Source organism: Bos taurus, chromosome 22 (genome assembly GCF_002263795.3).
Source record: "Bos taurus isolate L1 Dominette 01449 registration number 42190680 breed Hereford chromosome 22, ARS-UCD2.0, whole genome shotgun sequence".
Classification (NCBI taxonomy): Eukaryota; Metazoa; Chordata; class Mammalia; order Artiodactyla; family Bovidae; genus Bos; species Bos taurus.
Genome location: NC_037349.1, coordinates 52,052,213 through 52,067,306, shown reverse-complemented (window position 1 = coordinate 52,067,306; position 15,094 = coordinate 52,052,213). Strand labels below are relative to the sequence as shown.

The 15,094-nt window shown below is 42.0% G+C and overlaps 1 protein-coding gene across 3 annotated transcripts in view; it reads right to left on the bottom strand.

The window, feature by feature from the left end:
* SMARCC1 (SWI/SNF related, matrix associated, actin dependent regulator of chromatin subfamily c member 1) overlaps positions 1 to 15,094 on the bottom strand; it is a 125,020-nt gene that overhangs the window by 15,716 nt on the left and 94,210 nt on the right. For all 3 annotated transcript variants that reach the window (XM_024983285.2, XM_059880120.1, XM_059880121.1), the window contains exons 25-26: positions 12,978 to 13,112; positions 2,284 to 2,545 (exon numbers count right to left, since the gene is read on the bottom strand). In XM_024983285.2, the coding sequence (XP_024839053.1) occupies positions 2,284 to 2,545; positions 12,978 to 13,112 (397 nt within the window). The remainder of the gene's footprint in view (positions 1 to 2,283; positions 2,546 to 12,977; positions 13,113 to 15,094) is intronic.

Below are 15,094 nucleotides of genomic sequence, written 5' to 3'. Positions count from 1 at the left end.
TTGACATGCATTAGTTCTTCACTTCTAAAGGGAGGACAGTGAGAAGTAAAAATACTGTGGGTTAAGGGCCTGGCATACAAACACCTGTTCTCACCAGGATGTAACTTAGAAAAAAAGGCAGAAGGATACTTTTTCTAAATGCAGATGGTAGAGAACTTCCTGAGAAATTCTGTGAATAGTTACTGCGGATGGTGAGGCTTCAACACCATTAAGAACAAATGCCACAGCAAACCTCCTCTTAAACATTTATCCCAAGAGTTTAAAGAATTAAACTTTAAAATAACTGTTTTTGAAAAAAAATCACTTTGGGATCATCATTCTGTTAAGCATTCATAGCTTGTAACGTGTTAGAAAATTAGATTTTAAGACCCACTCAAGCAGACAGACAAGGGCTGAGAAGTAAAGTAACCCTGTGTCATGAGCCTGGCAGACTTCTGAAACTATCTTCACAAATGTCATATAGATCAAGCAGCAAGTCTAATGGTGGTAGTAAACTCACAACTGCCATCTGTGTGCGTGTGTGAAAGCGAGAGAGAGAGAGCGAGAGAGAAAGCCCCATTTTGGGGTCAAGCCAATAAAAACTAATGCCTAAACATGTTTGGGGCTGTAAAGTAAAAATTCATATTGGTAACATAAATTGTCAGATCAGAGTTGTTTCAGTCATGGCTCCCTCAGGCCAACATACCTTGTTTATTTCTATGAGATTTAGAAATTCTGCCATTTGAGGAAGTCAGGTCAACTGACATTAGTAACAGTGAGAATCCTCTCAGGCTTCCAAGGGTCTTCCTATTTTTATTTCACCTGAGCTCTGCACGCCTTGGCCAGAGAGCCTGCATCCCACCCTAGAAAGTACAGACTTTGGCTCTGGAGGCACCTGACACATTACCATAAAGTACCTATAAAAATCGTACAGGAAGACTGTGACTAGAGCAATATAGTACACCACAGCCACATATATTACCTTACAGGAGGGGAAGGAATACAGGGAAAGATGCTGCAATTAAAGGTACATTTTAAGTTTTAATGATGTCAGTAGTTAAGTTTGAAAGAATTGTGAGCTCGACTTTCAAGGTAGTTAAAATGTGGTAAAAAGCTGCCAACTTGAAGGGCACCCATGAACTAAAAGATGGGACAATTTCAGAATGAAAATGAGTAAGGTCCATAACATTGAAACACATAAAAATACAGGACATACAAATTCACAATACTAAAAGCATACACACACAACAGAAAAATCCTTATCGGTCACCTTTGGAGACTCTTTGCGGGGGAGTGGAGGACTGGCTTGGGGGAGGAGGGAGGACTCATTATTCAGGTGACTGATAAATAAAGGGAAAGAATGAAGCATTTATCCAGGCTTTCTTGCAAGGATTGATTTTCAGCGTAACAAAATGACTGGTGAAGAAAAGCTTTTGTAACAAAAGAATCACTGCTAACAAATGTAGAATATAAATAAAGGCAGAAAGGACAATAAATTCAGGAATCTTATATTTTGCAACAGCTGATGAAATAACTGATCTAGGAAGCGATTCTCATTGGCAGGTGAAATCTTAAGTGAGTCAATTAATGGGGAACTTAGGAACACCAAAACCACTGGCAAACCTGAAGGTCACCAAGAGAGAACGGACACCACAGGAAAAATGTCTGCACTCCCAAAGTGACCCTAAACCTGCGAAAGTATCCAGCGCCATCCTGTGGTTTACTTATGGGAGATGTGTGGGAGGAGGAAAGAGGGGAGAAGCCATGTGAAATGACACCATGCACCTTGAGTGCACAATCAGGCACAGCCACAGGCTCAAGACCCGGATTTCTTCAACACATGAAGTGAAGCTGTGCAATAGGCATTTGGGGGCTTATTATGCTATTCTACTTTTACCTACAGAAGATTTCTACAACAAAAAGCTAAGAATGGCAGAAAGGTGATGACCACTGAAAATGCATCATTAAGAGATCACTGTACTTTTCTTTTCATGTCTATCTTTGAAATGTCAATTAAAAAAATAGTGTAGACAATCCAAGGATGAATTTTTAAGGAACTTTTGGGATATACTGCTGACCTATCCAAGAAAAAGGCATCATGCCAAGAGGACCCTGGAAAGAGAACCCAGCAGGCTTCATGTGCTGATGGCTACAAAGCCAGATTCACTTGTCTACCACATCCTGGATGATGACGGACATGCTGCACAGTCTCAGTCAGAAATCCCCAACGGTGAGGTCTGACCCTCTGATGCTCCGAGCACAGGGATGAGCCCAGCTGCATCTGTGAGCAGAGCTTCCTCTCACCTGGCTGGGGTGGATGAGGCGGTGGCATCTGGTGGTGCATCAGAGGGTAGGGAGGGGGCTGCTGATGAGGCATCATGCCAGGATGTCCTGCTGCTCCCAGCTGCGCCAGGCCGGGTCCTCCTGAGTGCTGGTGTGCCTGTTGAGGGTTCGGCCCATGCTGCTGCTGTTCCATTTGCTGTCGGGCTCGCAACTCAGCATATTTCAGCTGCTCCATGTGGAAGTTCTGGCGCTCCGTAAGCAACTGCTGCCTCTGTTGTTCTAACTGTTAAGAAAAGAAAGGGGAAGAGAAATGACACCAGGAGAGGCTTTCAGGATTGGATGCCAACACAGGACACCCACATGGTGCCTAAGTTCCCCAAACTTCATCACCGTTACATAGTCACCTCCTCTCCTGCAACCACCACAGTCAGAGAAAAGGCACTGCTTCTTGAGTAGCATGAAGTCAAGTTTTTCTCTATGTTAAGCATAAGATTTGCCTTTCCTTAGAACCTTCACCCCATGTGGGGCAACTGTACTCAGCACAGGTAATCCCTCTGTTGGCAGGCCTTCAGATATTTAAAAAATAGCTTCCACAACCACCTTACTCTTTCTCAGGTGACAGAAACACCTCTTGTCCTCTTGTTCCTTAAGATAGTTCCTTAAGATACTAGTATTTCAAGTCCAACCATTTTAGGTGCTCTCTTCTGAAAGTGATCCTTTTTGGCTACTATTTTAGAATGTGACATCACAGTTAAATCCTCTGCACGAGTGGACGTGGCCTTAGCTGCAAAGATACACATCTTCTAGATGGAACTTTGGCACTGCCACTGTAAATCTTAGCTACTTAGCTTCCAAGTAGCCAAAATTATACTGGGTGACACATTCACAGCATATTTTCAAAGTCTAAATAAAAATTTACATGACTTGTGGTCTGAAGAATATAAGTGCTTCAGTATTCAAGATAATCTTTCTGGGACCCAAATTAAAATAGAGAAATAAGAGAAGTTATTATAAATAAATAATAAATACGTTATTATAAATACATGAGAAGTTATTATATGTGGTAGAAAATTCAGAAACCATATGCCAAACAGTAGCACAGAATGGGTGGTCACCTTAAAAGCCATCAAAATTAAATCCAGAGCTGACAGAGAAAAATCATCTTTAACATGAACAAAAATAAAAATTCAGGTTTCTAAAGTAAGCATTATAAAGATCATAAGGAGGGTTTGATCTATTTCTACTCTATAATGTTCTACCCCACCATTTTCGAGAGCAAGATCTTATTCACTGGGAGGCATTTCTATAGCAGCCACAATGGCTCTTGGGCACTTGAGATATGGCTAATCTGAAAGGAGATGTACTATCAATGTAACATCCGCACTGAGTTTTGAAATCTGAAAAAAATCAATTTTTCATACTGATTACATGTTAAGAAAAACACACATATATTGCATTAAAACATCTTTATGATTTTGTTTTTTTTTAATGTGGCTACTAGAAAATTTTAAATTACATATATGGCTCACTATATTGCTGTTGGAGAGCACTATTCCAAGTTAAGGAAATTTAACGTTTTGGCTTTCAGGAGCAGTCAGATTTATAGATAAATACTACATACTATCATTAGCAAAATCTAGGTAGAATATGCGTGAGTATTTGCTTGCGAATCTGGGCTCTTAGCAGAGAGCAGCTTGGGGAGAAGTCCCTGAGGAGCCTAGTGAGAAGCTTCATTGGCTGTCAGGAGTTAGCCAGGAGGGAATGTCCACAGATGGACTGGGTGTGGGAAGATAGGCCGTGGACACAGCATGAAGACAACCAGCATGGCCAGGTGAGGAGGAGAAGAAAGGGAGAGAACAGATGGCAACACTTATACCATGAGTGTGTTGTTCAGCTGGCTTGCAGAGTCTCCCTTGGGAGATGGAGATCTGAAAGAAAGGATTCTGTGAGTGGTTGAGGGTGATCAGGAGAGGAGACAGGGTGCTACTGCTACCGTGGTCTAACAGGTTGCTGGGAGCTCTTCCTAACAGCGACCGGAAGAGGCTAGAGCCCGGCTCAGTAACATACCCTTCTTTTCAGAATTGGAAGGGAGCTGTAAGAGAACAAAATTCTCAACAGCCAGAGAATCCTCTGGAAGTCCAGCTCTGCAAGATGACTAATCAGTGAGATAATGGAGGTAAAAGGTAAATAAAAAAAGAGAGAAATCTAAAGACTCTGACCTAAGTCCTACGTTTTGCTTTCTTCTAACCATTCTTTCCAAGAAATTTAGCACTATCCTGAAGTTAGACTTACAAGGTTGCCAGAAAAGGACCTCAACCTACAGTCCTGTTGAGCCACTATTGCTCTGGACAGCTTGGCTGAAGTCCTGCAGTTACGTAAGAACTCAAGAATATAGGTCAAGATCTGCTTTATAAAAAGCTGAACTGTTACTAGAGGCAGATTTTGTGTCTCTGAAGGGAAATTTTACCTATCTCAGTGTTTGTTTGTTTTTAAACCAAACTAGCCTTTCTTTAGGAGCTGACCTTAGTATCAAAGTATTAATCTTGAAGAGAAAAATTTGCCCACCTTCCTTGTCTAGTGAAGTCGCTCAGTCATCTGACTCTTTGCAACCCCATGGACTGTAGCCTGCCAGGTTCCTCCATCCATGGGGTTTTCCAGGTAAGAATACTGGAGTGGGTTGCCATTTCCCTCTCCAGGAGATCTTCCCGACCCAGGGACTGAACCCAGGTCTCCCACACAGTAGGCAGATGATGCCACCAGGGAAGTCCAATCCTTTGTCTAAAATGAACTAACCTCAATTATACTATTTTCTCATGAGCTTCAATGATCACTTCAAAACATACAAAGTAATTAAAAGATAATTAGAAGAATTAAAAAGGATGTGATTAAATATATACACGCACATATACACACACACACACACACCTGGAAAGAACCCAATTTAAGCTTTAGATTAAATGTGCAATGCACAGGTCCTGTGAAGTGAGAGCAATGTCCACGGCAGGTTACCAGCTGGCTCCAGGAGGGACCTGTTCTGGGGAGCATGCAGCAGAGCTTATGGACACATACTGGCCCCACCATACAAAAGGAATTTCTTTTGTTACAGGTAACTGACTATTGCTGCCTGCATGCTAAAGTTGCTTCAGTTGTGTCCGACTCTGTGTGGCTCTATGAACTGTAGCCCACCAGGCTCCTCTGTTCATGGGATTCTCCAGGCAAGAACACTGGAGTGGGTTGCTGTGCCCTCCTCCAGGTGGTTTTCCCAACCCAGGGACCGAACTCTCATCTCTTACGTCTCACCTGCCTTGGCAGGTGGGTTCTTTACCTTACCACTAGCACCACCACTGTTACTCAGTCTAACTGCCACTTCTGTGGCAATCAAATGTGAATGTGAACTGTGAATTTTTGAGCAGAGTACGATAGTTCTGAGCAAATTTGAAATTCACAAAACCAATAACCCAGTGATTCTATATGTGGAAATCTGTGCTAGAAAACTGCATGTATGTTTGTATAAGGATAGTCATTAATGTATTATTTTTGATGTACATTTATGTCTGAGATACACTGAGCAGAAAAAAAGCAATTTGCAATAATAATATTTATATCAATTATATATATATATATATATAAAAACTTTATGGTCACATACAAACATTATCTACTCATTGAAAATGTTCCGGAAGACACTAAATTATTAACAGTGATTATTCCTAGGAATAAATCTGAAGTCACTTTTTAATGTATTCGTAATATTTGTGTAATCCCAAAACAAAACACTAAAACTGACCAAGTTACATGCTTCAGATAACCTGACTTTCTTCTCTCCCTTTTCTATGATCAAAGACTACAGACAAGTCCCCACAGCGAAGCCAAATAGTGTAGATTACTCCCGTAACAGGGAGCTAATCAATCTGTTCACTTTCTTTCGCGGCTCCAATGTGGGTCTAGGGAACCCAGTATCATACAAAGCTGCCTGTGGCTCTGATCTAAAGACACCCCCGACCCCCACGGCATTCAAACTCTGCCTTCCTCTCCCTCTTCATTCCTACACTGTGTATGTATAAAGCAGCAAATCCAAGCAGAACCGGAACACAACAGAGCACTTTTCTACAAGACCCCAAACGCACACACAGCTGCAAGTGCAGCTGAAGTTCACACAGAGCTTCTCTCCCAACTTCATTTGCATAGAACAGGGAGGAGGGGTGGGAAAGAGTAAAAGAAGGTGGGGGCCTCAAAAATCCATCTACTCTGCCAAGGGTAGTGGCAGAGCCTTGAAGACTCTGACTACTTGGCCTCAGAACTGAAGTAAATAAACACACCTTCCTTTGAAAGGTTTGATATCAATGAACAGAAATCGACTTAAGAAAAAAGCGGGCATAATCATTCCTTTGTACACCTCTGGAAAAACAAAACAACACAACTGCATCTTTCTGCTTCCACACCTGCTTCTGGAGGTGGAAATTCCAAAGCGGAGCTGACATCATTTTTGTGACCGGTCACCTGTAAAGTCCTTGTAAAGTGCCTGCTGCCTGAAGCCCAATGTCTTTTCAAGTAAACTCGCTTCTAAGTATAGCTTTCTTAATCTCAGATAAAACTATCCATAATGTCATGGTGCCTGTCTACCAACAGATTGAATTACATGACAGGCAGTACAAAGACAAAAGGGGGCTACCCCAGTGGCTCAGAGGTATGAAGAAACCGCCTGCGATGCACTAGCCGCAGGAGATCTGGGTTTGATCCCTGGGCCAGGAAGATACCCTGGAGAAGGGCATGGCCACCCACTCCAGTATTCTTGCTTGGAGAACCCCACGGACAGAGGAGCCTGGCAGACTGCAGTCCTGTGTCCAACTCTAGTGTCACAGAGTCAGACACAACTGAAGTGACTTAGCACACATACACGCACAGAGACGAACTACTGTCAATACAAACACACAGGCAACTATTCTTCTGGGGCAGTATAAAATTAACTTTTTGCTAATTTTTCCTTAATTAGTCATAAGGGACTTCTGTGATTAGAGCACCATTGTCCCTGACTTCATGCTGTTCCCTCCTAACTCCCGCCCACCCGCCTACTCCTTAGTTTCAAACATGTCAGTCACGCTCCAGCCTCAAGAGTCTCTGATACTGGCTGTTTCTAGGCCTTAAAGACATTCACCCAATTGTCAGTTTGCTAAGGCCTACTCAGATGACATCTGTTAATACGCAAACCCTTCCCTTGCCTCTCCCAGTCTCACCTACCCATTGTGAAACATAATGGTATGTATACATACACAGTAATACACATGCATACAAATATACAGCACACAGCATCTAGCATCCTTCATTAATATTTAAGGTCTACTAAGTAAGCCTAACAGTTTTATTCACCAGTGTATCCGCAGTACCTAACATGCCTAGAACAAAGCAGGTGTTCAATAAACAGTTGCTAAATGAACCAATGAACTTAATCCACTGTCTGTGCCATGAATACTGCCAGATCTAGGCAGTAGATCTAAGTAGACTAAGGAGACTCTTGGCCTCCTTAGCAATCACACCTTCCTCTTCAGTTTTGGATTTGGACCATTAAAAAAAAAAAATAACCAGCTCAGATCATTCCTTCCTCTACCAGAAAGATCTCCTTGACAATCGGAGGCAGTCCTGAAATTGTCCCATCTTTTAGCTCATGGATGACCTTTCAAGTTGGCAACTATTTAACCATATTTTAACTACCTTTAAAGTCGAGCTCACAATTCTTTCAAACTTAACTACTGACATCATTAAAACTTAAAATGTACCTTTAATTGCAGCATCTCTCCCCGTATTCCTTCCCTTCCTGTAAGGTAATATATGTGGCTGTGGTGTACTATATTGCTCTAGTCACAGTCTTCCTGTAAGATTTTTATAGGTACTTTATGGTAATGTGTCAGGTGCCTCCAGAGCCAAAGTCTGTACTTTCTAGGGTGGGATGCAGGCTCTCTGGCCAAGGCGTGCAGAGCTCAGGTGAAATAAAAATAGGTAGTTAGGGAATATACAGAGTTTGTCTGGGAACTGACAAGATGAAAACTACTGACCCCAGTTAAGGTGAGGATGCTGAGCTGGCCCTGGGTTAGAAACTGTGCAGCCTTCCATGCCAAACGGATGACCTGACTTCCTCAAATGGCAGAATTTCTAAATCTCATAGAAATAAACAAGGAATGTTTGCCTGAGAAAGCCATGACTGAAACAACTACGATCTGACAATTTGTGTAACCAACATGAATATTTACGTTACAGCCTCCGCTGAATCCCCTTGGCCTCATTACCTGAAGTGGTATCTTTGTGTCAATCTCTTATCTACTCTCTCACCTCCTGAAGGTTTCTCACAGCTCTGAGTTTCCTACAATGTCTCTCTTTCAGAAGGTACATGATTTCTATACCTAGCCAAATGAGAGCATCAAGTCCAGAGGCTATAAACGAAATCAAGACACAGATCCTCATGGGCCTCCAAGTATTTCCTCCCCTTTAATTCAAGTAAGAATACTGTAGGTAGGGCCCAGGCCCTCCAGTTCTCTCCAACCTGCCACACAGCGCATGTCTGCCACCTGTTCCCTTGAATGACGTGTGCCATCCGTCTGGCATGGAAGGCTGCACAGTTGGGCAGACTCTCTGAGTTTCTAACCCAGGGCCAGCTCAGCATCCTCACCGTAACTGGGGTCAGTAGTTTTCATCTTGTCAGTTCCCAAACTGTGTATATTCCCTAAACTACCTTCATCCTGTAACAGTATTTTATGAACAGGCTATAACAAAACTACTGAGCTCTAATTATAGCTGCATTCATAGTATCTACACAAGATACTGAGTTGTTAATAGCCTTACTCTTACTTTCTAAATAAGACTCAAAAGAACATCTGATTTTTAAGGTATTAGAAGAAATTTCATACCTGATTCTGAAAGTCTAAAAAAAGATTTTTGAAACCTATTGCTGTATAAACAAAACCAAATGTTTACTTCAAAAAAGTATGTCCTGAAGCTACTGATCACCAGGCAGAGATGAGCAGGATCGGACTGACAGTGCACTGAGAGCTGGAGCCAGAGCACTGGGCAGTGGTTGCAACGTGCTGCTCCCAGCTCATCTGACCGCTCTTCTCAGTTTCAACTTTCATGAGTCATAACAGGGGCTTGTTAAAACCTTGCATATCTCAGTCTTCGGGTGAAAAAGAGGTAAGAATGGCTCATTTCTTTACAATTATGAAGTACTAGATTAAAACACAGAGCTGAACTAGCATAGGTTTGAGACCCAGCTCTGTCATTTATGAACTGTGCGATCTGTTCAAGCTCTAGAAACTTTGTCAATGAGAAGAGTTAACCAGAAATAGCCTCACGCTCTCACCCAGCACCCTTGCTAGATTCTAAATGTCCATAATGTAAGCAAAGGCTTATAAATATTAACAATTTAATCTATAATTCTTGATAATTGATTTGCATAAAGAGGGCATATAAATATTTATTGAACACTTACTTTGTGTTCTAGGCAGTGTGCTAAGCACATGCCATAGTTCTCTCATTTCATCTTCACAACAGGCCTGGGAGGACAGGAAATCATCAGCAGGAAATAGCCAAGGCTTTGCTCGCCCACAGGATAACAGGAGAAAAATAGAATATGTCTTGCTGCTGCTAAGTCGCTTCAGTCGTGTCCAACTCTCTGCAACCCCATGGACTGCAGCCAACCAGGCTTCTCCACCCATGGGATTCTCCAGGCAAGAACACCGGAGTGGGTTGCTATTTCCTTCTCCAATGCATCAAAGTGGAAAGTGAAAGGGAAGTCTCTCAGTCGTGTCTGACTCTTAGCGACCCCATGGACTGCAACCTACCAGGCTCCTCCATCCATGGGATTTTCCGGGCAACAGTACTGGAGTGGCGTGCCATTGCCTTCTCCAGAATATGTCTTACTGTGCATGAAATGAATGGGAGCCATTTTACAGTTTGGAGGACTTTCTGGCTGTTGTGACAGCAAGCCTCCAAGCGGGCCCCTATGACCCTGCTCCCTAACACTGAGGACTTGCCCACTGAGCCCTGCCAACCTACGGGCACCCCCAGCCCCAGAATCAAGGCTGGGCTGTGGGGCTGACAGAATACAGCAGAAGCACAGGGCTGTGACTGACAAATTGAGGTTATAAAAGATACTGTGGCTTCCAGTTTGGCTGCTCTTTTATAGCTCTTTTCAGTCACTTGCTCTAAGAAGGGAGGCCACTTCATGAGGAACACTATGGAGAAGCCCATGCAGTAAGGGACCAAAGTCTCCTGCCCACAGCCTCGTGAACAAGCTTGGAGGTTGTGTCCACCAGCCCCAGCTGAGCCTTACGAAGATGGCAACATAATCAGAGACGCTGAGCCTGAGGCACTCAGAAAAGCTGCTCTCAGATTCGTAACCCCTAAGAAGTGTGTGAGGTACTGTTTTCAGTCACTGCTTTGGGGTAATTTTTTTACACAGCAGTAACTAATACAGATATGTTACTGATATTCAGTGCCTAGGGCTAGGGACTGTCTTACACAATAAACTGTCCTGCCCCAAATGTTGATTTACAAAAGACAGGTTGATCACCAAAGGATTTGAGAAGAGCAATCTTGTGTGGTGAAAAAGATTCAGCAGAATGTTTATCCATGTTTTTGGTTGTGCTTTTTTATTCAGACTATTTTGTAAAATGTTTTATGAGCTCTATTAGAATTTAACATTAAAAAAAAGATTCAAATAAGAAAAACACAGAGCAGTTAATTTGAGATAAATAACTATTAAAACTCCAGAGCACAAGGAAAATTTGGAAGGGCTAAGAACCATCACACACTACCCCCAGATGTCTGAGAATCCGTGGAGAGAACCAAGGAGGGACTGAGGGCTCTGCCATTCCAGGGGACACAGTCTTCCACTAGGGGGGTTTAAGAGTGATGCATCCACAGGCTCACCCTCTGAAGATAAAGTGTTTTATTTTTAAAGCTGAGAAAAGAGCCCCATGACAATCTAGACATAATTGTATTAAGTACCCACACAGGGTCATGCTAATCTTCCAGGCTAACATATTAGTTCTGCTTCATGAATGGCAGCATGGCATCCAGGTGCCAGGGGGAACTACACAATCATCATGTGAATTCTGTATGTGTCGATAATCCATTCTATAGAAATAGCTCCCTGTTGTTCCAAATACCCTACAAGAGGCTATCAAATGACAAAAGGGCAGCTTCTTAGGGTAAGATAAACACAACCACTCATTCTTCAACGTTCCAGCTCACCTCTTGGATATTTTCTCTAACATCCTCTCCACATCTTCCAGGTTATGTTCCCATAGGAACTGAACACACAATACTGTCACCTGGTCTCTGTCTTCCCTGTTAAATTAACGTCAAGTCCCCAAAGTTAAACTTTCTTTTCTACTTTTCCAGCTTCTGACACATGCATTTATTCAACAGACACTTACACAAGCACCCATGATGTGCCAGTGGTGTGTGAACAAAGACACTCTAAAGAGTATATACTCTGGTAAGAGAGTCGCGTGCATGAACTAGCATTTACGATACAGGAAGTGCTCTGTTAGGCTGCCACAGCAGCAGAGACGGAGGACACATCACCCACAGGTGCAGGAGGTTGGCAAAGAGCAGGAAAAACACCTTGCTGGTGGAAAAGCAGGTGCACACAGGTGGAAGAGAACACAGCCATGAAGGAAGCCTGCATCTGGCGTGCGGCGGCATGGCTGGTGCTCAGAGCCGCAGATGGGACAGGGTGGCCACAGCTCCTGGGACAGGAGAGGGCAGGGGACGTGAGAGATACTCACACAGCTATGGGACCGGGGATATGAGAGTACAGGGTGTGGATAGGGTAGTTACCGAAGCAGCCTGTTCCTCACGGGGCCAGAATATAAGAGGCAGAACAAGTCCTAGGACAAAATGAAAATGGGCTACTGTGATAGTTACTGAGCTAGTCAACATGAATCTGCCAGAGGACTTGCCTGGACTGACAATAAAGAAAGAGTTAAACAGATGCAAATGGATCCTTAAGATTAAAACTATTCTGGAATGATTTAAGGTTGTCTCATTTACAGAGACCAGCATATGGCATGCTGACAAAGAAATCAAAACAATCCGAAAAATTCCTAACTACTAAATCCTCAAACTTAGCCATTATTTAGAAAAGTCATCAATTCCTTTCCTGGTCAACTCATCCAAAAAAAACTTCTCCAGAGAACTTGATCTCTGTTTCTCAAACAAAAAAAAAAAGTTCCTTCGGAGCATCAAATGTTCCCCTGCTTCTATGTTTCTTGCTTCTTGTGGCTTCTCTTCTTATTCTTGGCCTTTGCTGTAATTTTTTTAGACCTGTTTGGGGCATATAAAAAATGTACACCCCTGCAAAATGCTGCTTATAACTACTACTCGAGACCTGGTTCTCCATAAAAGAGGGGGAACATAACACACAGGTAATACAGTAAGTATAACATCCGACTACTGAAGAAGGGAGAATCTGATACCTTCAAGTATCTGCAAAGCTAAGAAGTGTAAGAAGCTGAGGCTTAGATAATTATTTTTAGACTTCCTTTCATTTACCATCACTGACTGATAATCCTTTTGAAAGGCAAAGCAAATACAGAAAAAGTTAAATGATAGAGATGGAGACCAACAAATTAGGTTACCGTATTTTCTTTAGTTTGTGTTTTATAAAAAGTGATCCAAGTTAACTGTCAAAAAACCACTATAAAATTCCCAATACTTACAGCTTCTTTCTCTCTGTCCATGATAGTTTCTAGTTCTTCAAAATGTCGAAGTTTAATCTCCAGTTTCTTCATTTGTGTCTCAACCAGAAGAGCTACCAGAGACTTGATCTTCCTCTCTTCCACGGCAGCCAGGTGCTAAGGGCAAGAAATCATTTGAAGTATTCAGGTAAATATTTGCTTAGAAAACAGTAAGACAATGCTGAAATTGCTACTGAAAGTGGGAATTATGTAATTAAGAATGGTGCCCTAGATGCCCTCTTTGTGAGTTTCTAGCATTTATTTCAATTTAACAACTATCCATGCCTCAATTTCTAGTACTTAACAGATATAAATCAACCCTTTTTAAGGATTAAAAGGCAACTTCTACCATGAAAATCTACTCTCTTCAAAGAGCCCACCAGGGAAGGGAGAATGAATCAGGGCCTTGATGGGCAAACAGAAGGACACAATGGCCCACAGGGCACTTCCCCATCTGCCACTGAGCCTGCCTCCAACCCTCACTCTGTAACTCTGCCCTTCCCTGCTCAGGAACTGTCCAGGGGCAGGCAAGCAGTGGTCTCCCTCAGCGCCCAACATACAGATGCACAGCCCCTAGTGAGGGTCTACTGGGAACAGGGAGGAAAGAAGGTGAACAATACTTCACCCCTAGTTTGAAGATACACAGGAAGACATTCTGGAAGAATGTATCACTCACTCCCTGCAACAGGACTGATGAGTCCTATTCTCGTTTTCTGTCAACTCAGCAGCACCCAGAGGAAAATGCCACATCACTCAGAGAAGATGAGGATCACCCAGAGAGGACGAGGATGCCATACTTAGCCAATGTCCTGACTATGTGCAAAGGGTCAATCCCACCTTCTCCACACACCATCCAAGAGCTTACACACTCCCAACTACACACCCCCAACACTATTTTCCACTATTTTATCAGCTGAATTTGTGTGCTTATCTTGCTTCTACACAAGGTTTTGAGAATTAACACAGGGTGGCTGTCTTACTGATCTGTATTTCTTATAAAATCTAGAAGGAGTAAACATGCACAAGGAGTTTAATATAGTTTTGGGGACCTAAAGAGAACACCGATTAAATAAGAGCCTTATTTTTCATTCTTTTATAGTTGATAAAGAAAAATAGTTTTATACTTTTGGAGACTTATCTGCAAGAAGATTCAGAAGTGTAGGCGAAGGATTTTATGAAAGAATCTATAGCTTTTAATGGTCATGTTTGCCTCCTTAAACTACATTAAGCTGCATCAATCATACCAAAAGTTAAAATAAAGATTACATGATTCTAAGTCTGCTATCACTGACAGTATTATAATTCTGTACTTCTGATATAAAATTCAATATGCAAGGAGGTATAAAATAAAAAGTGACTTTCCTTCTCATTTGTGTCTCACCCTTCACAAGAGACTAATGTTACCAGTTTCTAGTTTTGTTTTGCTTTTTGAAATGAGAATGGGAATCCTAGAACTCTGCTGGCTTCTGCGGAAAATGTTTTACCTTTTTGAGAGTAATACAGGAACTTAGGGAAAATTAAAGTGAAAGTCGCTCAGTTGTGTCCAACTCTTTGCGACCCATGGACTACGGTCCATAGAATTCTCCAGGCCAGAATACTGGAGTGGGTAGCCTTTCCCTTCTCCATGGGATCTTCCCAACCCAGGGATAGAACCCAGGTTTCCTACATTGCAGGCGGATTCTTTACCAGCTGAGCTGCAAGGGAAGCCGGGGAACTTAGGGATATCCCCACTCATTAGCAAATAAATACAGCAAAATACTTCCTCTCAAAACTGAAGATCACAAGTTATTAAACAAAAAGGGATTATTACCATGTAAGAAAATAAACATTTAAAAAAAGATCCACAGCAATGAACTTTGGAGATTTAAGATCAAAAGACTGAAAATTCTAAAAATTTTCAGACAGACCAAAAAGAAAAAAGGTTACAAACAAAAATTCAGATTATGTTAGACTTCTCAAAAGGAAAACTAGGTTTTTGAAAACAAAGGTAAAAATACCTTTCCAAATTTTGATAGACAATAAAGTTCAGTCTAGAATTTCAAGTACAACTTAATTAGATGCAAAATAAAGACAAATTTCCAAAATCAAGGACTCAAAAT